This window comes from Schistocerca americana, chromosome 1 (genome assembly GCF_021461395.2).
Source record: "Schistocerca americana isolate TAMUIC-IGC-003095 chromosome 1, iqSchAmer2.1, whole genome shotgun sequence".
In the NCBI taxonomy this organism is placed as follows: Eukaryota; Metazoa; Arthropoda; class Insecta; order Orthoptera; family Acrididae; genus Schistocerca; species Schistocerca americana.
This window is the reverse complement of record NC_060119.1, coordinates 605,191,216-605,218,061: the sequence shown is the minus strand read 5'-3', so window position 1 is coordinate 605,218,061 and position 26,846 is coordinate 605,191,216. Positions and strand designations below refer to the sequence as shown.

Here is a 26,846-nt window from a genome sequence, read left to right as displayed (position 1 = left end):
CAAAGGTTTTAAAAAAAAAAAAAACCAAATGCAGTTTCTAAGTTAGGTAGGAATGGCACAGTTTGAAATGTTAACAAATGCCAGTTACTGAACAAGATCTCTGTCCTATTAACAAGAAGAAGAAGAAGTGGCATTATACCACTTGTGCTGTAAGGGACTCAATTATTGAACAAGTTGTTAGGAGGAGGAGGAGAAATGCCATTTGTTAGGCTTATCTTGTAACACTAATAGGCTGTATCAAAAGTTCCATTATTCTTGATTACTGTATTTTTCTAATACAAAGTGTCAGTCAGAATAGTTATCTTTGGTTCTCTAGTCGATATTTGTCTGATGATTTTTCTTGCATTTTGTCAGCTCAAGTGACTGGTATTGTTGAAGCTTCACCATCCATTGCTGGTGGCAGACTGAGTTGAGCTCATGGCCACAGATTATATGCACCTGTCACACCAACATGTCAGGGCTTTTCCCATGTTGTTACTGCTTGGTCCTTGCCCTGCTATCTGGAACAGTAATTCTCTGCAACACAGGAATCGTGGATCCATAGAGCTTCAGACCTTTGTCTTTCTTGTTGAAGCTATTGTCATTTTTATGAATTTCTGTGGCTTCCTTAAACACTCGAGCATTGTAGCTCTTATCCTCAGAAACTGCTACTATGTTGATGAATTTTATTATGTGGCCAGTCTTACACATTGCGTGCTCCACCATGCAGATTTCTTCACCTGTATCAACCTGCAGTACTGTTTAATTTACTGTGATCGTGGTGTTGATGATCCTTCCAGTCATAACCACATAGACTTTTTCAAATGTACTAGATATGCAATGTATTCCCAACATTGCAAGTTGGTGCCTTTTGTCCTGTGACTATTTGGATTTGAGACACATGTTAATCTTCTTGGTATGTTTGTAAATATTCTTTACATCATGTTTGTGCAAAATACGACCAATTCAGTCTGTGACTGTGGGGATGTATCAGATTTCTTCTACCAATGTGTCACTTCATTGAGTGTTAGATTTCGTGACACTTCTTGTGCATGCATTGGAGCACCCAGAGCTGCTCAGAATGCTTGCCAGTTGTTGCATCTCAATTACAAGGTGCTGCAGCTCACATATTCATCTTGCTAGCATTGCTAGCATGTTAAATCGTTCCTCTTTTCTGGTTTGGGTATGTCAGTTTTTGATACTGTGTCGCAGATTCTCACCATCCCTCATACCTAATACATCTAGAAAGGGTAACTGTTTCTCCTTTGCTTCCTCCATAGTAAATTTCATGTTGGTATGGAGACTGTTCAGATGTCTTACAAAGTCATCAAGCTGTTCCTCACCATGGCTCCACATGACAGTGGTGTCTTCAGTGTACCTGTTCATAGAAATTGCTATTTCACATGTAGTAGCTCAAGCCAAGATATCCATGAAAGAGCTTGTTGACATCATGTGAGGAAAATGGAATCAACATGCTCCAGGGAATCATTGAGAGATAGCTGGCCAGGATGATGATTGTGTGGAGGAAACAGAGTGATCAAATATTTTGTGTTTTTGTGTCCATGAACCAGGAGCACATACAGTTGGTCTTAATGATACATAATCTTTATGGAATTTTGGTAATCGATTCAGCTGAGGTGTTGAACTTTGGTGTTGTACAGGAATGTCCACTGAGTGAGAAGATTTCTTGATTAGCCAACCTGTATTCTGTGTGAAGTGCTGCACCGGATCTTCTCTTAGCTTTCAGTGGGATGTTGGATCTAAAAGGTACTGAATCTTCTGCTCGTAATCTTCAGTCTTCATTAGAGCAGTCACATTTCACTTATCGGCAAGCAGTACAATGTACTCTTGTCAGCATAGACACTCTCGATAACGTGTAACTGTTCCTTTTCGTATTGCAAGTTGGTGGTTTTGGTTGAACAGCATCCTGCCAGTTTCAGTGCGTAATTCCTCAGCTTTTTCACAAAGAAGAATCCAATACAAAGCATCTGTTGAAAACCTGTGCAAACTGTGAACTCACCATGCAAGTCAGAAAAAGGAATGATTAATAAGTTTGTAAAGCCCTTGAGATAAATTTGTGTGTTGTGGCACCTTAGATACAAAATGCTATATCTGGAAAACATTCTGAGGAGCATTAATCACGCCAGCAGTTGCATAAGAAGTATGATAAAATCTTACATTTGGCAGAGTGGCATGTTGAAAATAGTAGTTTAGGGTCTGGCCTTTCTGCCATATATCCCAAAGCACAAATTTGGTTCTATGTTGTGTGAATGCGATGTAAAGACTACAGATGGACCAAGAAGATCAAAGAGTATCTCAGATCAGCAAATGACAAAAGGAAACCTCTTGCTATATTCAGGAATATACAGCATATTCAGTGCAAGTGGAAAAATATATGTGGGAATGACTGGACAATCCATCAACACCAGGAGCACTGAACATAAATGGTATTGCATGTTGGGACAAGTGGGGAAATTGGCCTTGGCAGAGTACGTGCTGTATGGGACCGACCACACAGAAGCTCTTTCTGTGTAGAAGAGCTGCCACAGTTACGACCACACAGAAGCTCTTTCTGTGTAGAAGAGCTGCCACAGTTACTTATTCAGGGAAGCCATACAAATTCAAAAACATGACAATAACTTTAACAGAAAAGAGGAAAACCTCAAGCTAAATGGATCCTAAATTCCTGTGCTGCTGTGAATGACTGTTGCAGGTAAGAAGGGGAGAACCGCAGCAGTAATAACCAGGAAAAAGTGTTCAGACACTGGTGCGACAGGCACTTGTAATCTGCAATTGCGAAGATTGACTGCAGTTCATTACACGCTTTCGAGTGTGAAGCTTTGACACTGCCAGCCACTCATACCGGTAAAATGTTAGGAAAATCATAAAACATGCATTGTCCGAAGAACCCGAGGCAGAAGCCAAAGAGATTCATTTTTTATTTGCAAAGCAATTTAAGGAATCTCAAAATGGATGATTTCTTTTCAAAGTAATGATTTTCTGAATGAGATTTTCACTCTGCAGCGGAGTGTGCGCTGATATGAAACTTCCTGGCAGATTAAAACTGTGTGCCCGACCGAGAGTCGAACTCGGGACCTTTGCCTTTCACAGATGGTAGAGCACTTGCCCCCGAAAGGCAAAGGTCCCGAGTTCAAGTCTCGGTTGAGCACACAGTTTTAATCTGCCAGGAAGTTTCATAATGATTTTCTAACTTTATATTATCCAATTTCTGAAGGGGAAGAAGAAAATACTCGGAACAAGATAGGAATTCCAAAGGGTGTGTGCGCCATACATTTGGTTAAATATTTGCCAGCACTTACATACGTACTGTGGTGTTCACAGCCAGTGATTTTAATATGTTATCTACTTAACAGACACATAGGCTGTAGTCCAGTGGGTGTACATCATCTCTTTGACATTTCAATTGCAGCTGCACATGGCATTTTCAGAGGTGTGATTCTCCCATGATGTTCAATGGCTATATTTAGCGGAGCACCACACTTATGAAGATCCCCCCAGGCAAAATATCTGAGCCATTGACGTACGTTTCAAAACCTCGGGTAACATTGTAGGTAATGAGGTTGTGCATAATCATGTCACAGGTACAAAGTAGATGGGCACATTATAGGTTGTGGATGGAATGTTTCAGGCGGTATCTCAGATTCATTCAAAATAAACTGGGCAAGCTACTGTAAGCATTGGGACTTTTACAAAATACATCACATTAGGTGAGGGATACCATGCTGCCCTGTTTGCAGACATTAAAAATGTTGGCCCTCCATGTTTTGCTGTCGATAGATAAGTTCCTTTACCTACTATGCCGGCAAGTAGTATTTTTCTATATTCCATTAAAAATTTCTGAAACTTGCAAACAAAACCATCTTCCATGAGTGCATTCAGCTTTCTTTTGTTAAAAGAATAGTGACAGAAGTAAAATGAAGTCCTTATGGCCATGTTGAAATTCCTTCAGTTTCACGTTGAGCTCTATATGTATATTCAAGAAGTCACTTACCAGTGCATGGTGCAAGATATTCCCTACTATTATCAGTTATTAATTTCCTTTTGCATTCACAAGTGAAGTAAATGTGAATTAATTAAATGTTTCCATGGAAATCCAGTTATCCTGTATACTTTCTCATTGTCCTTACTTGAGATGTGTGAGGTATGGTATAAAATAATATCATAGTTTGTCAATTAATAATTATATACATTACCCAACAGCCTATTTCTGTAATTGAATTAATTTTCTTCCTTCCACTTTATATCTCTGTAAAATGATAGTTGTAGATTTTTAATTCATTGTACTACTTGTAGGCTGTGCACAATGCTTTAGTGAAATACTGGTGATTTCTTCCTATTGTTTATGTGCATTAATTTATACTGATCCACATTTCTCAATGATTCATTTATTACACAAAGCAGAAATTTTGTGCTGGTTGTGTTGAATTTCCTTGCAATTATTGAGGTGATATTTTTAGAGATGTCCTGTTTGAATTATTAGTTCTGATCTCTTTCTGTTAAATGCTAATACCTTTCTATGTCTATCATCTGTAATGGATGTTAAGAATTATGCAAGTGTGTTGGTCTGCTGAACGCCGATAGCCAAATTGCCATTATGAATATTAACAATTTGGTCCAGTATTGCTAATGCACATTTGACTCTATAGTTCTGTAATGTTAAATATCTACACAGTTTCAGAAGTAGTGTGTTCCATTCACTTCAAACCCATTGTGTTTGTTATTGGATTGTGTGATCCCCACTGTCTTCTCCTGTTTAAATTAAGTAAGATCATGCCATCTTGGTATATGAACCCAAGATGTATCTCTTCTTCATGTAACAAACATCCGTTACAAGTACTTTGTTTTTAAACTGTAGATGTCACATTGCTTCTTGAAGTGTTTTTCTAAATATTTACCCAATATTATATTTTAAGTTTCAAACATTTTGTAAACTGAAGTGGTTGATATTGTTCATTGTCTTTTGCCAATAGTGGGCTGGAAATTGATGTGGCTGTAGAAGTTACGTGATACTAATCCACAAAGGTTTGTGGCAAGACCGTTGGACAATGTCCAATAAGGTACATGTAACTCTCAGCCAGTATCTCTATTCCGTTCTGCCACTGCCAGTGCAAGGTGATAAATACCATAAAATACAGAACATTCAGTGCTAGAGAAGCGCATAATTGTTTTAGTCATACCTAACTGTTGCTTTCTTGTGCTTTTTATGCAATCAGTGGGCTTTGGGCATTGCCATATGATAACAGCACTGAGGCTAGAGATAATGGTCACAAACATTTAATACAGTTTCTTTTCTTATGAGTGTCATTATTTTACACACACACACACACTGTGATGAAGTAAAACAGAATGCCAATACAGTTTCTTTTCTTATGAGTGCCATTATTTTACTCACACACACACACACACACACACACACACACACACACACTCTCTGATGACGTAAAACAGAATGCCTCCTAGTAGTGTTGTGGGCACGTAGTGTGGCCAGGGAAGTATTTAAATGCATGAAGATGAATGTGGTACCATTCTAGTGATGATGCGAGCCACAAATGGTGGAGTGCACTGACGTAAGTGTCTTTAGCAAAGGGCAGATTGTTCTAGGCAGGTGCCAGGGAAAGAGCATTTTGCATGCAGGTAGTTGGTGGTTTGCTTGCTGCTGTACTAAGCACATATGGAAAGTGTTTGAAGGATGGGGAAACCATGAGTAGGTGGCAAGGTGTTAGATGCCCACGCCTCATCGTAGAATGTGGAGGTTGGAATGTTGCACTCTATAGAAAGCAGGATAGGTGGCAATCTGCAGCAGATCTGACAATTGTAGTGGGCATGGGATTGTAGAGATCAGACTATTAATCAAATGAAAATGTCTGCTTCACAACATGAATAATATTTCTTGTTACACCAGATGGCTGCTTGTGTCCAGGCAAATGTCTGCTCAAAATGCAGCAAGTCGCAGGCATAGGCCAGTAGGTCATGGGACCTGTGGTGATAATTGAAGGCAGTGTGACAACTATGGACTGTCTGAACACAACTGTCGACCACCTTCATTTCTTCACATTTAATGTCTTTCCCAACAGAGATGGCGTGTTCCAGCTTGATAACTGTGTACGTCACACAGAAAAACTTGTGTTACAGTGTTTTGAGGAGCATTAAAATGAACTCGCATTGATGTTTTGGCTGCCAAAGTTGCCTGCCCTGAACCATATGGAATGATATCTGGAGCGATCTCCACGTATACATTTTTGGGAATTGTGTGACATACACATAGACATCTGTGCCTCATCCCTCTGAAAACTACCAAAAGTTTGATGAAACTTGTCATGCAGAATCACTGCTGTATTGTGTTACAAAGGTGGAACAACTAACTCACTCACTCACTGTGTGTGCGCGCGCTCGGGCTGTTCACATTTTGAGAAACTTGTATTCATAATTTTATTTTCTTCTTGTTTGCATTTGAATTGTTGCTTTCTCATACACAGAATTATTTGTCAGTTGTTGTTCTTGTTATATACATTGACTGAAAAAAAAAAGAAAGAAAGAGAGAGAGAGAGAGAGAGAGAGAGAGAGAGAGAGAGAGAAGGCATCCAGCAGGGGAGGACAATCGAAATGAAATTTCACAGGTTTAGGGGTTATGTGATGTTACAATATTGCCACCTAAAAAGCACACTTGAGCCCAAATCCAAAGGCAGGGTCATCAGTGAAGCACAACACTTAAAACTGAAAGCACATTTATTAATGACACTAACATACGGCCATAACAAAACTGACCTCTTGGACAGTGTGTGTGCAACTACAAGGGTGATCCCAAAAGTAAGGTCTCCTATTTTTTATAAGTACATAGATCAGTTTATTTCTACAATGGTTTACATCAGTTTACAGCTTGAACATTTAGCTATTTTTCGACATAATCACCATTTCTGTCTATGCTTTTTTGTAGACGCTGTGGCAGTTTTTGTATGCCCGTGTCATACCAGCTCGCCGCCTTGCTGTTCAGGAAGTTATGGATCTCTTCTTTCACCTCGTCGTCGGATCTGAATCGTTTTCCGGCCCAACATTCTTTTAACCTATGGAACAGGTGATAGTCGCTGGGCGCAAGTCAGGACTATAGGGTGGGTGGGTGATTATGCTCCACTGAAACGGTTGCAGGAGAGCAACGGTTTGCCGATCGATGTGTGGGCGAGTGTTGTCATGGAGAATGTGTATGCCCTTTCTCAACATTCCTATTCTCCAGTTCTGAATTGCTCGTTTGAGTTTTTTCAGAGTCTCACAGTACCTGTCAGCGTTAATTGTGGTCCCAGCGATTCAGCTAAGACGACGAGGTGAAAGAAGAGGCTCGTAACTTCCTGAACAGCATGGCAACGAGCTGGTATGACATGGGCATACAAAAACTGCCACAGCAGCTACAAAAATGCATTGACAGAAATGGTGATTATGTCGAAAGATAGCTAAATGTTCTAGCTGTAAACTGATGTAAACCATTGTAGAAATAAACAGGTCTATGTACTTATACAAAAATAGGAGACCTTACTTTTGGAATTACCCTCGTATTTACACAAACACTGAACACTCCAGAATGCTGGTATTTATATAAACATAGGATATTCTATAATATACAGACATTACAAACATAAGATATTTCAAGAACCATCCAGAAATGATAAACACCAAATAACAAATAATTGCTGGTGTTTGGGTTTGAACTGGAAATCCACAGCTCGCCAGCCAGTGATGCTAACTATTACATCACTTTCTATGTCGTACACCTCGTTGCAGTATCAAGTCAAATTGACAAAGAACTTGACTGTGTGAACTCACACATCAGCATTACGTTGCACCCCTTTTGGCCTGAATGCATGCACTGATTCAGTTGGGAAGGATGTCCTAAAGCTGTTGTATCTTCCGTAGACAAACTGGCCCACAACTGTTGCAGTTGCTCTTGATGTCCTTGACTCTAGTGTTGGAACGGAGTCGACTTCCGAGCTGGCCCACATGTTCTGTTGGAGACAGACCTGGGGATCTTGCTACCCTTGGGAGTATCACAATATCATGCTGGCAGTTCATAGAGACATGTGCCATGTGGTAGTCAGAGGTGGTCGACTTGAACATTGACAAGTAAGCCTGACCACACATCTGTGCAGTCTAACATCAGGTCACTGTCATGTAATTCAACCAGCTGGCCAGATGGAGGCCCACAATGGGGTCCTTTTCAAACACTGTCTCCCATGAGTACAGGGCACCTCCATGTCCTTCACAGTGAATGCCCAACATCTGATGCTGTTCATACTCCTTCTATGCTGTACCAGACATGGAAACAATATGAAATTCAAATAATTCGCATGCTCTATGGAGGTCATTCTACCTGTCACAGAGAATTGCAACTCTAATCATTTACATACCAGTGATTTGTGTGCATGCATGCGCATGTGACTGCGCCCTCCCCCCTGTATGTGCGCACGCGTTTGTAGCTAATATCTGACTATCCTTTCTTCACTTCTTTTTTTATCAGTTTGTAATACCTATTTAAGCGAGATTGCTTGTACTCATAATTTGATTTTTCACGTTGTTTCTTGCCTTTCACTCTAGGATGCAGTGTGTTGAGGTTTACATGAGAATTTATCAAACTTTTGATGTGTTTTTTACTGAAGAGATTGACAGTCCTCTTTTCGTTTCATTGTTCTTATTGTGAGAGCTGCTAGCTTATATACACCACTGACTGTATTGTTAGTAATTGTCTTTTAAAAGAATCTGTTTGCTTTTGATTAATGTTGCAGGTGGTAGACTCTGTTCTAAATGGAGACAGCCGATCAGGAGTAGCAATTGTAAGACCTCCTGGACACCATGCAGAGGAAGGTGAACCATGTGGCTTTTGTGTTTTCAACAATGTTGCCTTAGCAGCAAAATATGCTGTGAAGATACATGGTCTGAAAAGGTATGATAGAATAGATTTTTCTGTTTTGAAGGTAGTGATTTTATTTGTAAAAGCATAACTGTTGTTATGTATAACTATTGTTTAAAATTTGTGAACATTTTGTAAATCATAAAGTAAAAATAGAAAGCTCTTTATTTGGTCATTTTGTATTAACTGTAGATTCATTCATATGTCAAAACTATGTCAGCAGATCCAAGGTTAATTTATTTTTGTGTAAGAGTTCCAGTGACCATACATATTACAGTTTTGCAGTAAACGTCATTTTTGTTGAGGCACTTCGTCATAGCATCACTGGTGCTTATTGATAATGATAATATGTATTGTATCATTTGGCCAGTTGCCTCATTTGAATGTTTTTAAGAAGTTATGTGCAAGCACAACAGATCTTATCATGCGAACTGTAGGAGAAATGGGATAAGATTGGAGGATTAGAGTGCAAGAAGTGTGGGGGAAAGTATCAGTGGTGAGTGCTGGCTGTGGTAGATTGGTATTAAGAGTATTTCACTACTATGCTGTGGATGGGGAGGAAATGGGAGAAAAGCATCCATGCAGTGCAAGACAGATGGTTTAGATTTCACAACAGACCCTCCCATTCCCCTGTCCTCTCCTGGATTGGAACATCTCGTACCTTCACTCTTGTCTGGAAGTTTCCTATGTCTTGCTATGCACTTGCCCTGTCCTCCTTCCACTCACTTGTAAATAAATGCCTTCCCACACTGTTCAGGCTGTGTCACAACTTGCCTGACATACTGTGGCATTTATAGTGTGTGTGCAACTGTGTTTAAACTGACCTGCAAAAGAACAAGACTTAAGAAAGTTAAGCAAATGTTTATCACTCCTGTCTCTGTGGCACTCGAAATTTTCAAAATGATCAGTAGTACGTCTCACAGTAATTGCTAATCGTCCACCTGATGAAATATTCCTCATTTGCTGGTTGTGCTTTGTACTGTCATTACCCATATTGCCTGTGGGCTTAATTTAGACTTATTACCTGTGGGCTTAATTTTGACTTTTATAAGTGTTTCCTTGTTGAAAGTATGGCCTGTGGGAATCTTTTTTGGTTGCTCATTTTCTGAGGGAACCAGTGATCAGATATAAAATAGTAATAAAAGAGAATATATATAATATCTTCTCTATAATAAGAGGTTCTTCACTGGAATATTTGCTTGTGCAAAAGCTCTAGTTTTTCCCTGAAATTGACTTTCTTTGTTTTCTTGTCTTGGCTGTGTGTAAGCTTGCATCAGATGATTATATCTGTTGACAAGCAGCAGTACTATCTTGCCAGTGAACAGAGTGCTTCTGTGACTTAAGACATTTCTCAACATTGTCTTTTTCCCCCACCCACTCCAAGAATTACAAAATCTGCTGAAATGCAGTCAGCCATGAGTGCAAACAAATGAGAATGTTGACTTCCTGTCAGAAGAGGAATGGTTGGGAGAACAAGCCATGCTCTCCTCTCACAAAGCAGATAGCCTTCACCAGTTTTCTGTGCTGTAGCAGAAACAAAACGGACACTTCGTCATAATGATCAATAATTCCTTCTGCTGTTGAGAGAGCCAGACTCAAGAGTTGGACAAGAGTTAGTGTCTTTACTCATTTCAAAATAACAACACTCTGTATAACAATGCATCACAGTCCGTTGCAGCAATGCGTCATTTGCAAAAATAATTAATTTCAACAGTGAGTGTCATCCTTCCAGAAGGACGTCAGGGTTATCTGGGTTAATGCAACCATAGTTCAAAGTACCTTCCCACTTAAAATAAACTGGAACTTTAAAGTGTCCGCGTTTTACCAACTTTAACTAGCAAAGAAGTACATGTTTCTGTGTTTTAAGTTTCTACGTCCATGGCTGATATCTACATAGCCATGCACAACTTTTCTTATAAATCATTGTACTCCGCACAGCTGACATGGCATCAGAGAATAACTTATAAAGAGCACTGGTATATCGTTGCAATCATGCAAAGTTACGATCATCGATTTGTAAACATGTTTGTATGCTCTCTTCTGAAATTGAGCTTCACCAGACCTTTTTAGCACCAGTAACCAAAAATAGGTTTCTTTTCGATATTTGCAGAAAATATAGCTATTTCATACTATGTCTGATAAAATAATTCATCCAGATAAAATTCCCTGTCAAATAACATCATTAGATAACTTCTCATTTTGAGGCAGAATCCATGCCCATATTTGCATTTCTAAATCTACATCTACATCTACATTAATATAATGGAAGGAAACATTCCACGTGGGAAAAATTATATATAAAAACAAAGATGAGGTGACTTACCGAACAAAAGCGCTGGCAGGTCGATAGACATACAAACAAACACAAACATACACACAAAATTCAAGCTTTCGCAACAAACTGTTGCCTCATCAGGAAAGAGGGAAGGAGAGGGGAAGACGAAAGGAAGTGGGTTTTAAGGGAGAGGGTAAGGAGTCATTCCAATCCGGGAGCGGAAAGACTTACCTTAGGGGGGAAAAAAGGACAGGTATACACTCGCACACACGCTGGTGTGGATGGATATGTGCGTGTGTGCGAGTGTATACCTGTCCTTTTTTCCCCCCTAAGGTAAGTCTTTCCGCTCCCGGATTGGAATGACTCCTTACCCTCTCCCTTAAAACCCACTTCCTTTCGTCTTCCCCTCTCCTTCCCTCTTTCCTGATGAGGCAACAGTTTGTTGCGAAAGCTTGAATTTTGTGTCTACATCTACATTTACGTAGATACTCCGCAAGCCACCATCGGATGTGTGACGGAGGGTAGCCTGTACCGCTACTTGTCACTTCCCCTACTGTACCATTTGCAAAAATAGAGTGTGAAAAACTACTGTCTGTATGCAACTGTATGAGCCCTAATTTCTCGTATCTTATCTTTTGTGATCCTTACACGCAATGTATGTTGGCGGCAGTAGAATCGTTTGGGAGTCGGCTTCAAATTCTGGTTCACTAAATTTTCTCAATAGTGTTTCTCGACCTTGTATGGATCCCAAGCACTTGAGCAGTACTCAAGAATAGGTTGCTCCAGTGTGCTATATGCAGTCTCTGTTACAGGTGAACCACCCTTTCCTAAAATCCTCCCAATTAACTGATGGCAACCACTTGCTTTCTCTCCCACAGTTCTCACATGCTGGTTCTACCTCATATCACTCTGCTATGTTATGCTGAGATATTTAAACGAATTGACTGTGTCAAGCAGGACACTGGTAATACTGTATCTGAACATTACATGTTTGTTCTTCCTACTCATTTACATTAACTTACATGTTACCACATTTAGGGCTTGCTACCATTCATCACACCAACTGGAAATTTTATCTAAGTTGTCTTGTATCTTCATACACCGAGGCATAATTAGCAAACAACTGCAGACTTCTTTCCACCCTGTCTGCCAAATCATTTATGTATATAGAGAACAATAGCAGTCCTATCACACTTCCCTGGGGTACTCTTGATGATACCAAAGTCTCTGATGAACACTTGCCTTCGAGGACAACATACTGGGTTCTATTATTCAAGAGGTCTTTGAGCCACTGACATGTCTGTGAACTTATTTCGTGTGCTCGTATTTTTGGTAAGAACCTGCAATGGGGCACCATGAAAAATGCTTTCCGGAAATCTAGAAATATGGAATATTGCAATTGTGAATTTTTCAGCACCATACTTACCACTACCTTCCTAAATAGCACATGGCATTCAACTTTCTCATTTTGAAACAACCAGTACAATGCAGTATAGTCAATGCCAATAACACCAAGTGATTCTTTACGGAATGATCATGTTGGGCAAGAGAGACAACTAATAACCCCCCCCCCCCCATCCTCCTCTTAGTTATGTATATAGAGAACAATAGTGGTCCGTCCCCCCCCCCCCCCCCCTCTCTCTCTCTCTCTGTGTGTGTGTGTGTGTGTGTGTGTGTGTGTGTGTGTGTGTGTGTGTATTCTTATTTGTGATTGTATTAATATAATTTTTACAGAGTTCTTATCCTTGACTGGGATGTTCATCATGGCAATGGCACTCAGCACATGTTTGAGGAAGACCCTCATGTTCTATACATATCACTTCATCGGTATGACAATGGCAGTTTCTTTCCGGGGTCAACAGATGCAAACTACACAGAAGTTGGTGTAGGTCCAGGAAAAGGTTATAATATCAATATACCTTGGAACAAGGTTTGTATTAGTAATTTATAGTACAGGATTATTCATAAGTTGAGAACTATAGGTGAATAACAAAAGCAAAATAAAAGATATTGTTCGAACTGTCTGCCTGTTTACTATTGATCTCCACCAGTAACACTTGGTTATGCTCCTGCTTAAACAGTGCTGTGGTTTATTTCATGAATAATTTGAAAATCTGTATGGTTCCAGGCTTAAGATGTGCATTCATATTTAAATTCCTACATAGAAAAACTTTATAATCAATGTATTGAATTGCCCGTGATCTTTTAGCTAGAACAAATTTTATCATAGGTGGATAAACGATATTTATTAGAGTTATACACATCAAAAGAAAATGAAATTGAAATAACAAGCAAAATAGCAGAGCAGAATGGCTAGAAGAGAAATGGAAAGCTGTAGAAGTATGCATGAATATGGGGCAGATAGATGCCAGCTACGGGAAAGTGAGACACACCTGTGTGAAAACCAAGAGTTCACTTGGAAAGCCAATGCAAAGAAGTGAAGGCTGAAATATGGAAGGAATATATACAAAGGAAACAAACTAGAAGACTTGTGTTGTAGGAAGGAAAGAGGAGTAGATGGGAGATGGGGTTTTGTGAGAAGAATTTGATGGATCACTGAAAGATCTGGACTAGTCAACAGCCCCACAGAATTACTGAGATCCTTGGCAGTAGCCTGACATAACTATTCCACCTCATATGCAAGGATGTGAGGCAGGTGAGATACATTCAGACTTTAAAAAAGATTGCATTAAACCCAATTCCAAAGAGAGCAGGAGTTGAATATTACTTAACTATCAGTTTAATAAGTCATAGCTTCAAACTGAAGATGAGTTTGGATTATAGAGAAGTGTAGGAATATGAGAGGCAATACAACCCTATGATTTACATGGTAGGTTGAAAAAAGGCTGGCCTACATTTACAGAATATGTAGATTTAGACAAAGCTTTTGGCAATGTTGACAGGATTACATGCTTCGAAATTTTGAAGGTAGCAGGGCTAAGATACAGGGAACAATTGGAACACTGGGTTATATGCAACTTGCATAGAACCCAGACTGCTGTCGTAAGAGTTGAAGGATAAATGAATAGCAGCCATTGAGAAAGAAGTGAGACAGGAGAGCAGCATATCCCCAGTGTTGTTTGATCTGTACGTTGAACAGTCTGTGAAGGAAACCAAAGAAAAATTTTGAAATGGAATTAAAGTTGAGGGAGAAGATATAAAAATTAAGGTATGCTGATGTCGAGGGAGGAGATGCAAAAACTAAGATGCGCTGATACCAGTGGAACTGTGGAGATGCAAGAGACTTGCTGAAAGAGCAGGATGAATGGACTGGATAGTGTCTTGAAAAGAGGTTATTGGACAAACAGAGAGAAAGTGAAACAATGTAATTGAACATAGTCAATCGACTGTATTTACCCGAATATAAGATGACCCTGAACATAAGACAATCACCCCCTCTTTTTTTTTAAAAAGGCTCCTTGATTAAAATTTATTTTTTAACATATTCTTACTAATCAAAGTTCCAAACTTTTACTAACGTAAGGTGTCTGCCTAAAAAGTTACTGTTACAGTTATTCTAAACATATGCCATTTAATGGTTGTCTGCATTTTCTTAATACAAAGAGAAATAAACAAAAAGAAATTGTTTTCCTTAATCTTCATCGTAACTGTCTTTTGTTTGGTTAGCCTGTCTGTGGTATCAGTGGTATCACTATTTTAAATCATCACAACTATTTTTTCTGAATAAATTGTGGATTTCACTTTTATGCTGACGTGAGAATGTTGCTGTGTTTCTTGCTTCTAAATACATCATCTGCCCACCACTCTCTCATTGGCTGTGTAGAACCAGCAGCTGATGCATCCCCTATCGTTCTTGTCATACCAGATGGCGAGAGTTGACAACATTGCTGTGCGAAACACATAAGCACACTGCTACCTTCAACCTAGACATTCACCATCTGCTGCAGAAGTGTACACTGTTGTCGAGTATTTGTCCAATTTTAAAGTCAGTTTGATTCAGAGTACAAATGAATTCAGCCAAACTGCAGTTTATACATGGTAGATGTCAATAAAAAGCGAAAGTATGCATTGTAGATTCCCATAGTTGGCAACACAATGAAATTTGCTGCCTGCTCAACACTCCCCGCCTCGCATTCATCAACATAGTTCTCAATTCTCAATGAAGTTGATGTCACTGTTCTCCCTCCAACCCTTCTGTAATGATGTGCTTGAGCTAGTGTGGAACACGGAAGTCAGTATCTTATAGTGTGCAGGTCATATGTAGAAGCAGCAGCTAATACATAAATGAAAGAACACAATCACAATTCAGTCCAGTTCTCAGACTTCCACTTGTCCCATGATCTAGTCACATCTGTTGGTACTGTCCACATAATGGGTCTTTCTGCTGCAACTTATTTTTGCAATAATAATTGCAGTCAGTTTATATGATTAATTCCATATCTTAAACATTTAATTCTGAATTAATTTTCTTTTTCATTTAATCTGACTGTCACCATCTTGTTCTAAAGCTGGAAACATTCTCTCATTGTATTCAAAGATGTGAACAGTGACTGAATTTCTCATTTGCAACCCACATGGTAAATCATTAGAGTTTCTCATAACCAAATAAAGTATTAACTTGGATTCAGAATCAAGTAATAGCTTTTGAATGACAAGATTTTAGCCTTTAGAAATTAGCTTTACTTAAAAAGCACATAAATGTACGTATGCAATATCCATACATATATGAGAACTTTTACTGCAGACCTGTTCAAATGCAACAAAAGCTCGTAAGTTAATAGAATTTATGCTATTTCCTCCTGTGTAGTTTTTAAGCAGATCATTAGAATATTGTTGTGGCTAGTTCATAGTTTTGTGAGTATCCCGTGCACTGGCGCCACGAGCTGAATGTCACGTGATTGTTCGATTAAGGTCGATACTGTATCTATCACAGGAGTGCTTCTACCGAGCGGGGTGGCGCAGTGGTTAGACACTGGACTCGCATTCGGGAGGACGACGGTTCAATCCCGCGTCCGGCCATCCTGATTTAGGTTTTCCGTGATTTCCCTAAATCACTCCAGGCAAATGCCGGGATGGTTCCTCTGAAAGGGCACGGCCGACCTCCTTCCCAATCCTTCCCTAATCCGATGAGACCGATGACCACGCTGTCTGGTCTCCTTCCCCAAAAAACCAACCAACAGGAGTGCTTCTGCGTATCTGGAAATCTTGAGCCTATTTGAACTCGAGTATTGTTTTCTAAGCCCTACCCTATGGAATCCTTGAAAATAAATTTGTACGAAAACACAAAAGCCAAAGCTTCATCTGTAAATGTAAGATAACCCCTATATTCATCCATTAAACAATGTAAAAACGTTGACCTTAGCAGCAGTAGTTTAATTTGCGAATATAAGATGACCCCCTATTTTTCGAATGACGAATTTGGGAAGAAACCTAGTCTTATAATTGGGTAAATACGGTAAATCAGGCACAGGCACTGCTGAGAGGATTAGGTCAGAAAGTACACTAAAGGTGGTTTGTTTTGACAACAGAATAAGTGACAATGGCTGAAGTAATAAGGATATAAAATTTACAAATAAAAGTGTATAAATAATCTGATGCTGCATGTTTCAGAATAAAAAAAAACTTTATTTTTTACATGAAGAATTTATTATAATGAATTTTATATAAGATTGGTGCCAATTTTTTGATTACTGACCAAAAGCAAAATGTTTGACTTTGTCAATTTGTAATTGTGGATGAGAATAGAGTCCACCGCTTCAAGGCAGAAGTGAAACAGCTGTCGTAGCAGTGGGTTGGAGAAAGCCCTCCACCAAATGAAGTCTGTTTCATGTACCTGAAAGATTGTGGGTAGTGTTTTCTGGAAGGCTCGAGGTATTATTCTTAGTTGTTACGTTAAGAAGAGTTAAAAAATAAGAGGCAAATACTATGGAAATCTATTGGGCCAATTGGATTGAAAAATTGTGAGAAGAGGTGTGATGTGTCCACAGAATGGATTTGGTGTTGGGAAGCAGAGAGATTTGAAATATGGATTCTTAGAACATTCGCCTTATTTACTACAGTTGTCACTCTCTTGAATTTTTTATGTGTTGACACATCGAAAGAAAGTTATGATGTTAAAATGTTTTTAAGTACAATGAAACAATTAACAATAGCCACAGATGGATATATTGTTGACATTGTGGTAATATAGTTCAGGCATGGGATAGAGCCACAAGTTTCTGTGGCCAGTATCAGTAAAATCTTTCTGTGTGTACTACTGCATCTTCTTATAAAATATTTAACATTCAATTAACTGACCTATTAAGTATTTTATAAGACGACAGTACACCCAGAATGATTTTGAAGAGACTGGACAGAGTACATGAACAATGTCTTATAATGAGTTCCATTTTGACTACGTGAAACAGTCTTTACACAAAATTAGCAATCTTTGAACTTGATCTAATTTATATTAGTTTATTGTGGCTTTCTCACTGGTATTTCAGTTTCAAAAGTTTCTTCATTGAGACTAGAAGTGTACCGTCAAACAGGGTGATTTCGGACACCGGGTCGAATTTGGACAGTATGGCTTATTTGCTCTATGCCACTGCATAGAAACAAAGAGTTACCTATTTTAACACCTGTGCGCCAGTTATTTTAAGCGCAAGATTGCATTTATCGCTTTCAACAACTTTTATTTTGTGTCAATTGTTTCCCTAGGTGAATAACTGACGAACAGTCTCAGTGTTAAACATCCATGCGTTATCGTAAAGTGGAAACTTTCTATTGTTGCGTAGAATGGGAAGTTATTGTAACCGTAATTGTTGATGTGCTACATAGCTAACAGCATTGAGACAATTTATGCAAAAGTTTGTCGAGTTTCTCGTGCAAGGTTATAAAATAACGACGGTTTTTATAAAACTGTGTACTGTATGGGGTGATTTCGGGCAATGCCGAGAACATATAAGTACAGGAGAGGTGCTACAGTATGGTGTAATTATGACCTGGAACTTTTAGATAAAGCTGTTCGTGATATTCAGAGTGGTAAATTATCATACAGAAAAGAGTGTGATTTGTATGGTATACCTAAATCAACCCTACAAAAAAAAGTGCAGGAAGCACATCCGAAAGAAATGGGAGGACAGCCAGTGCTAAATAAAGAAGAATATGAAATTTTGAAGCAAGGTATCGTCAGGGCTGCTTGTTAGGGATTTCCCTTCATTAAATTCGGTATTAGATATTTAGTTAAAGGCTACCTTGATAAATCTGGCCAAAAAGAGAAGAAATTTCGTAATAATTTGCCAGGAGAAGAATGGGTGCATTTATTCCTCAAACAACAGTCAGAAGTTCTTTCCATTTGCTTAACAAGCTCGTGCAGAAGTGAACAAAGAGACTGTTAAGATGTTTTTCTCCAATATCAAGGCAAAGCTGGAAAATCTCCCACCTAGCAACATGATCAACTATGATGAAACCATCATTCCGTATCACTTATTCATAACAAAGGACTACCTTAAAATGTGCAAAACGTCACCAAAATCAAATAAAAAGCATGTAGAATTAAAAAAAAAAGAAGAAGAAGAAGAAAGGTTAGTAACTGTCCAAATTCACCCTATATATATACTGGAACTTCGGACAGATATTTAAAAAACACATGTGTCCGAAATCATCCCAATCCATGGGGTGACTTTGTGCACTTTATTTAACCGCCTCAGATAAATATACCTACATATACACTTTCTGGTTCTGGGATATTTTATTTGTTACACATATACCCTACCACTTCCATAACAATCAATTTAATCTAACAATATATACGAAAGTTACAATCAAAATAACGACAAAACCGTCCGAAATCACCCTGTTTGACAGTGCTCCAATTTCATCGTGATGCTGACATTATACCATTTAAATCGTGCAACGGATATATATATATATATGCAACTGAATTTATACATGTAAAACAATTAGGCAACTGAACCAGTAGTACTATCATCATATTTTTGTAGCTACATCTTTCATTTGATTCTTACTGGTTTGTTTTAAAAGCGTGGAATGGGTGATGGAGATTACGTCACGGCGTTTCACCAGGTAGTGCTTCCTGTGTGTTATCAGTTCAACCCGGAACTGGTACTTGTCTCTGCTGGCTTTGATGCTGCTATTGGTGATCCATTAGGAGGTATATAGACACACTTTAATAATTTTCACTTTAGTGTTTTTTTAATTGCTTTGTCGCAGCTACCTAGTTCTTTAGGCAGCCATGACAGTATTAATCATGTTAGGATGTTATTGCCTTACATTTGTAAATTTATTGAACACAAAAAATCAAGAGTTCATGCCTTTTATAACAATTTTACCTCAAAGTCGCGATTTTAATTTCTTTAATATATAGTTTCATCTGATGCCATCATCAGATTCTTTATATGTGTTTATTCTGATACGTTGTAGCCAGTGAGATATACATACACAAGTAATTAAATTAAATAAAATAAAATTGCGATCTTTATGGGATAAAAAGTTATGTTTTTAAGTCACAAAATAAAGTATACACAGTTATGATGCCTCTTTTAGTTGTTTTTCAACTTGCATACCAATCTTATCAGTACTTTCCACTCTTTCTTACTCTCTCATCTGTCTACCTACTGACCTACCTAACTACCTACCTCATTTTTCAGCTGAATGATAGCTGTTGACAAAATTTCTCATCCAACTCTGTTATATTTTGATAAACAGAAGACTGGAAGTGAGTTTTATCACAGAACAGACTGAAATGTGCAGCTTTTATGTTATAGTCTCTAAGGAAACTAAAAAGTGAGAACATAAGGGCCCAGTTTGGTGTGCTTGGATTAAAATAACTAGGTTTCAATGAGTTGAGTGGTAGGGGCCAGATGCTGGCCAGTTGTAGTTCCCTCTGTGTTACTGTTTAATAGGTACAAGTAGAGCCTTGTCAAGCAAAGCCAGGTGCATGCTGGCAATACTGTAGGGAAGTGGCATCAATAGTGACAAGCAGGAATGCAGAAGACAAAGGAGTGGGACAGTCGAGGGTCAGTGAAATTAGTCGTTGGTATCTTTGATGTAGGAGGCTAGATTTCAAGCAATTGGTTGGAGGTGTCGGTCAAGGCCCAAAATTCTTTCAGTGGGGGCACAATAACCGTCTACAATGGGGTGTCCAGTATTGTTGGGTTTATGGATTTTGAGGAGCATGTGGAAGTGGATGTGTGGGTGCCACAGGGGTGAGAAGGGAAATGTATTCAGGGGAGAGGTTCCAGGAATTGCCTAGTAATCTCTCTGGCAGAGTTTATAAGTGAAAGAATCAGTTGGCAGAGGCTTTCTGCCAGGTAGTCACTGTGATTCATAACAACAGTGGTGGAACCTTTGTCAGTAGGTAGCATGATTAGGTGAGGATCTGTTTTGAGGCTGTGTATGGCTGTCCTTTCTTGTGCTGGAAGGTTGGTGTTCTTAGGAAGAGATCTATAGAAGGATGGTGACACCAAGTTGGAGGTAAGTAATTCCTGGAGGATGACTAGTCAGTGGTTAGGTGGGAGGCAACAGAGGAGGATCACCGTTGGGTGGCGATATGAACTGCAAGTGGCAGGTTCAGGTTTAGTGTTAGGATTTGGTTGGTGGGACTGGTGACAAAGAAGTGTTTCCATTGCAGGAACTGATAGGAGGAGAGTGGGTCTTTGACAAGTCCATCATGGTTAAATTTGGGTGTAGGCCTGAAAGTGAAGCCTTTGGAATGGAACCCCTTTCCCTGGCTGAAACATAGACCCACATCCCATTCCTTAAATGCTGCCGAAACAATGGGCCATGTACCATCGCACCCATGGATCTTTTTCCTTTCTCTGCTACTCCCCCCCCCCCTCCCCCCCGACCTCTCCTGTCCCACAGCCTCCAGATGCTTTGCCGGGCAGCCTTGTCCTGGTGCTGTCTAGCCTGTGCATTCTCTGCCAGACAGCATTCTTCACTCCCCCCCCCCCCCTTCCCCCCAACCATACCCTGCTATCCCTTCCCTTTCTCTACCCCACTCCAGATTGTTGCTTTAGTTCAACACCACACAGCAACTCAAGCCATGACTCTGCTCTTAAAAGAAGTTACAGTGACACTTCCGCATATTTAAGTGAGGAGTATCACAGTGTGCAGTCAGATTAAGTATGGGGAGAGTTTATTTTTTACTACATACGTAAACAATGTACAAGATTTATAAATTCCATTCTTTTTAAATTGTGTCATTTTGGATTAAATATCAATAACTTAAGAGTGAAAATCATAAGACCTGAAGAATTTGAAGCAAGATTTTTCACTACAAATATAGACTACAGTGCACATGTTTCTGAATGCATATCTGTACACATTGTCCACTTAAATGGATGGATAGATGTCACTAGGGTGTGCTGCACTTCAGCATTTTATAGTGTAGCACAGATATTGAGCAGGAGTTTTGAGCCATGTTTCTTTGAACTGGATGACCAGCTTCAGTGACAACATGCATTCAGCATTCAAATGTGTCACAGCTTCTGAAACAGTTTCTTTGAAATCATGTTCCCATTCCACAAGCAGTGTAGGTCATACAAGATAGAAATATAAGATGAAAATAGAGAATCCACTGACTGCAACTTACATGTCTTTTGTTATTTATGTAATCAATTTCAAAATGTTCAGTTTAATCTCCAGATGTTCTTGTAACAAGAAAATTCTTTAATTAAGGACAGTCTACATGTCATAATTATGATCATAAACTTCAATTATGAAATAATTACTGAAATTTTATCATACTCCATTTCATTAGCAATAACTATGTTTTGGTACTATTTTACAAAATACCATATATTTATATATGATAACTAAAACATTACATTTGCACCACCAATAGTTCTGTGCCATATGCCTCAGACTGGCAGTCTCAAAAAGAAAGGAAAAGATTAAAATAGTTTTTATTTGTGTAAAGTTAAGGAAATTTATTTAAGAGGTCTAAAGTTCTAGTGATTTAATACAAGTAACATTAATTCTGCTTTAAGAATGCATTTCACACTTATTTCAGAAATTACTGGTTAAACTTTAATCAGACTTGCACTTTTATTTAGCAAATTCTATCCAAAAGAACTGCATAACTAAAAAAAAGTGTAGGAGTGCTGTATAAAGGAAACAAACTTGAAGACAATATAACAGAAAGAGAAAAGGAATTAGGAAAAGATGAGATGGGAGACATGGGACTGCAAGAAGAATTCGACGAAGTACTGGAAGGTCTTAGCTAAAAAAGAAACGCAGGCATGCACTCTAAATTATTGATATGCTACGCAAGGGAGAACCGTTTATGGCAAAACAAGTCATTTACATGAAACCAGCAAAATACCCTCAGACTGCAAGGAGAATATAACAACTCCAGTTCCAACCAAGGCAGTTGTTGACAGGTGTGAATACTATCGAACAGTCATTTTCATAAGTCATGTTTACTAAATACCAACATGAATAATTTACAAAAAAGTGGGAAGATGTGTAGAAACCAACTTTGGGCTAGATCATGTTGTGTTCTGGGGAAGTGTAGGAACATGCGAGACAAGGCAAACCTACCAATCTGTAGCTGTCCCAGATTTTGCACAAAAGTACTTACGATCGGGTGCTCCAGAGTGTTTGTTGTATAGGCGCTATTGTCCATTCCAAACTCTCACGACTACTATAATCATATGTCTGGCTATGGAGTCAAATGCCCTCTTAAAATAGTAAAAGTATATCGTGAGCATTTACTTATCTCCAATTAGCTTGTTGGGTTTTGATCAGAGCCTTAATGATAAAGATCTGTCTGTTACTGAATTTAGCATATAGCCTCCTCCCCCGTGCACACACAAACACACACACACACACACACACACACACACACACGCACACACACATACATCATTTTAAAATTTGAAAACTGTTATTTATATCTCACTAATAATTCATATCTAATTTTTTGTTTTTCTCATTACAGGTTGTAAAGTAACACCTGAAGCATATGGTCACATGGCGCATTGGCTGTCTTCATTAGCAAATGGCAAAATAATTTTATGTTTAGAAGGCGGATACAATATTACATCAATCTCCTATGCTATGACCCTTTGCTCAAAAGCTCTTCTTGGTGATCCTTTACCACCATTACAAGCAAAGTTAGCTCCTAGCCAGAGTGCTATAAATACAATTCGCAATGTTGTAAAAGTTCAGAGTAATTATTGGTCTTGTCTTAGATTTGGAGTTTCTTTCCTTGATCAGCAGTACTTGACTGACCATATGAAAGCAGTGGGAGATACTGATGTGGTAAGCAGCTGTTCACAATGCAAAGAAGAAATGTCAGCACAGATTCCCAATGCCAGTTCGATTTCATTGGAAGATACATTTGCTAGAATAAACTTAAGAGAGGAAGTGGCACTACACTATTCAAAATCTGCATCTAGTCACATAACAACCAAAGATAACTACTTAAATGATAGCAATTATTTCTCAAGTTCTGGTGAAGACAAGTCTCCAGACAGTCCTATGGACTTTTCAGGAACAAGTTCACTTATAAGCCCAATTTCTTCTCCAGGAGACTGTAACCCATCTTGGTCTCTTAGCCCACCAGTCAGTGTCACAATACCAGAGAATGTTTGTAATGAAACAGTTGTAAATACACAGTTTTCCGACAAAATTGAAGCTGAACTTGAACTAGATGAGAAAAACAGAAATGTAGCAAGAAAAAATTCTGAACTTTCACTTTTGTCAGATTTAGGACATGATAGCAATGAGAATCCAATCACAGAAAAACATCCAAAAGGTATAGGAGATACTGAAATATCACTTCGCAGAATGGCAGATAATAATACAAGCAGCAGTGGAAGCAACTCCCAACAAGCTGGGGCAAGTAATTCTGCAGATGGTGGTGATGCTGCTGATTCTTCTGCTGCATCTGGATCGAGCAGCAGACCACGTCGTCTTGTGGACTACTTAGCTGAAAATATGCAGGTGAGAACACTACATTTTTGGTTTTACAACATTATCATAATTTGTAAATTTAAAATGTCAAAGGTAAGTGGGTACATGGGGTGGGAATAGTCATACATTTGAAATTACTTTTGGTAAGTTAGTCGCATGTTCTGTAGGTCTTTTGTATGAAATTATGGAAACTATATAGAATGAGTTAATGGTTAATGAATGTGAAAGGCAGTTTTGACAAAGAAATGTTGTGTGAGACCTTGTTCTCTTATTTTACATATTGCACATCCTGTAGTTTACATTCTGTAACACAAGAAATATAAGGTTTTATGTAGTTGTAACCATGACAGTGCTCAAACAGGCAGAGCTTATCCCTTTGTTATATTTTAAGAAAAAACTTTTTATTTTTAAAGAGAATATTCAAATTGAAGTTGTACATTATTTTCTATAGTTGTCATTATAATTTGTGACTGATTCTGTTTTAGGCTAAGAATAAAGCAATGTAAAACTGTGTTTCTCTTTAATCATCAGTCGTGAATGCAAACAGTGTAGTGCTTGGAGATAAATTTCATAAATTTTCCATATACAGGTTTCTGACATTTGTCAATCATCTTGTTTACATGTTTTGAAACATTAAAATCTACACTTCTTACTTGCTGGTTTGTCTTCATTATTTGACCCAGTGCTTGCTTATTATAGGTAATACTTTTTTGGCACCTATTTTTCATGTTTTCGTGTCATGGTTCTCAACTAACACAATGGGGAACCGCTCACAGCTGTTAACTTCCTCTTTAAATGCTTGTATGAATTTATTCCAATGTAGTTCAATGTATCGTAAAAATAATTGCCTTGGTCATTTCCGTGAGGCCACTTTCATTTAATATTTTCTAGTCAGCTGGTCAGTATTTTCACTCCATATTTAGTTTTATTATATAATTACAGAGTTTCTGGAAGACATTTTCAATCATTTCTAAGAGCTACACTAGAATGAAGTGTATTAAGAATGAGATAATTTTTATTTTTAGTGTGTTGTTGAATGAACAAGGTTGTCTCATTGTGTTTCATCACAGTAGTCTCACCCAGTTGTGTTTTTCATGTTGTTACTGAAGTTGGTGTCTTTTCTCATATGCTTCACTGTACCAATAAAGCTAATACCCTTATTCGTTGTGATGTGTCACAAGCTTCTTAGCAACATATTGGAAAGGGTTTAATTCTGTGGTTGATGTTCATCCTTTCCCAGATATATAAACCTGTTGAGCAGATATTTGGCTTCACAACAACTGCTAATCAAAATTTGATGCTGAATTTATCCAGATTATTAGCCAAATAGTGTGCAAAAGTGTGTGTGTGTTTAGTAGTAAAGAACTGTTTGTCATTTGTAATATTTTGTCGTGGACTAGAAACAAGAGAACAGTTTTCATTACGGTTCCATACTTGTGGCACTAAATAAAACTTCTCTATTATGAATCTTATTGATCTTCTTTCACTTATAACAAATTGTAAAAATTTCGTAACACACCTAAATCTATCCCCTATTGCAACTTTGCTGACCTGTTCTGATTCACCACAAGTCTCGTATATCTTCTTCTCCTAATAATCTCTAGATTATTGTATTGTGTTTAAATACTTATTAAATAATTCAACACATCGCTGCTGAGTTTACTTTTCATTTCATTCACATTTATTGCAACCAGATATGATCATGATCACCACTTTGCTTGTAATGAATTACATAAATTTATCAACACAGATCAATAAGCTCCAGAGCTTAAGAGTGGCCTAACAAAAATTCACAAATGGTTCATAAAACAAACATAGTAACTTGCCTCTTTGAATGCTAGCTGCCAACTGACTGACGTACAACTGTGCATACTGAATGATGGAAAATGACTGGATCTACTAACTTCATGCATGATGCCCATTTAAAAAGATGTGTGTGGGAGAGAAATTACAAAGTGTTAAAATAGAAAGCTCATATATTTTAAATATTAATGTAAAATAAAAATAGAAAATACATCAACATATTAGGAAGTGAAGTAAATCGGTTTAACTATGAACTGTATTCTCTTAAACTGGTATAAATAATTAGTCAGTAGTATGAGGCAGAAGTTTTGGTGCACACTTAGATCTACCAAAGCCCACCAACAATTTTCTGGAAACTTAATTCTCTAATTTAACTGTTTCATAAATTGACATATTACTCAAGGAAAATTTACGTTTCTGATATCACAAAATTTAAGGCTGACATGCAATAACATTGGATTTTTTAAAAGATTACATTTTAAGATTTGAGCTTTCTAAAATGTAATTTTGATGAGAAATAACATTTGAAGTACTAAGTTTTAGGAAAAGATAATACATTCTTTAGCAAGAAGAGAATGGTGGATGTTAATTTTTTTTAAAGGAGGTATTCACAAGTTTAGTCACAAATTGACTATTGTCATTGTTGGCCTGAAATCAATACATTGAGTAATCGAGTTTAGCAAATTTTATTGTGAATAAGAATGTATGAATTATATGTAATCATGGTGTATGCATTATGTGTAGAAAAGATAAAAGAAAATTGAAAAAAAATTATATATTGAAGGAGTGGGATTACAGCAAGTAGACACACTCCACTTAACTAGAATTCATTAGTTCTGTTGTTCCTATTGTGAAAGAACTATGCCCACGTACATTCTTCACATAAATTTGCAGTAATTTTCTTTTGATATATGTTTATGGTGTCAACTTTTCCTTACACCTCTTACTGTCAACCATTCATTGCCATATTGTACACTTTCTTGATAATTT

At 38.0% G+C, this 26,846-nt stretch overlaps 1 protein-coding gene across 8 annotated transcripts in view; it reads left to right on the top strand.

Annotated features, from left to right (window-relative positions):
- LOC124607049 (histone deacetylase 6) overlaps positions 1–26,846 on the top strand; it is a 325,114-nt gene that overhangs the window by 237,282 nt on the left and 60,986 nt on the right. For all 8 annotated transcript variants that reach the window (XM_047139236.1, XM_047139241.1, XM_047139228.1 and 5 more), the window contains 4 exons: positions 8,769–8,926; positions 12,903–13,098; positions 19,155–19,284; positions 23,077–24,083. In XM_047139236.1, coding sequence (XP_046995192.1) covers positions 8,769–8,926; positions 12,903–13,098; positions 19,155–19,284; positions 23,077–24,083 — 1,491 coding nt within the window. The remainder of the gene's footprint in view (positions 1–8,768; positions 8,927–12,902; positions 13,099–19,154; positions 19,285–23,076; positions 24,084–26,846) is intronic.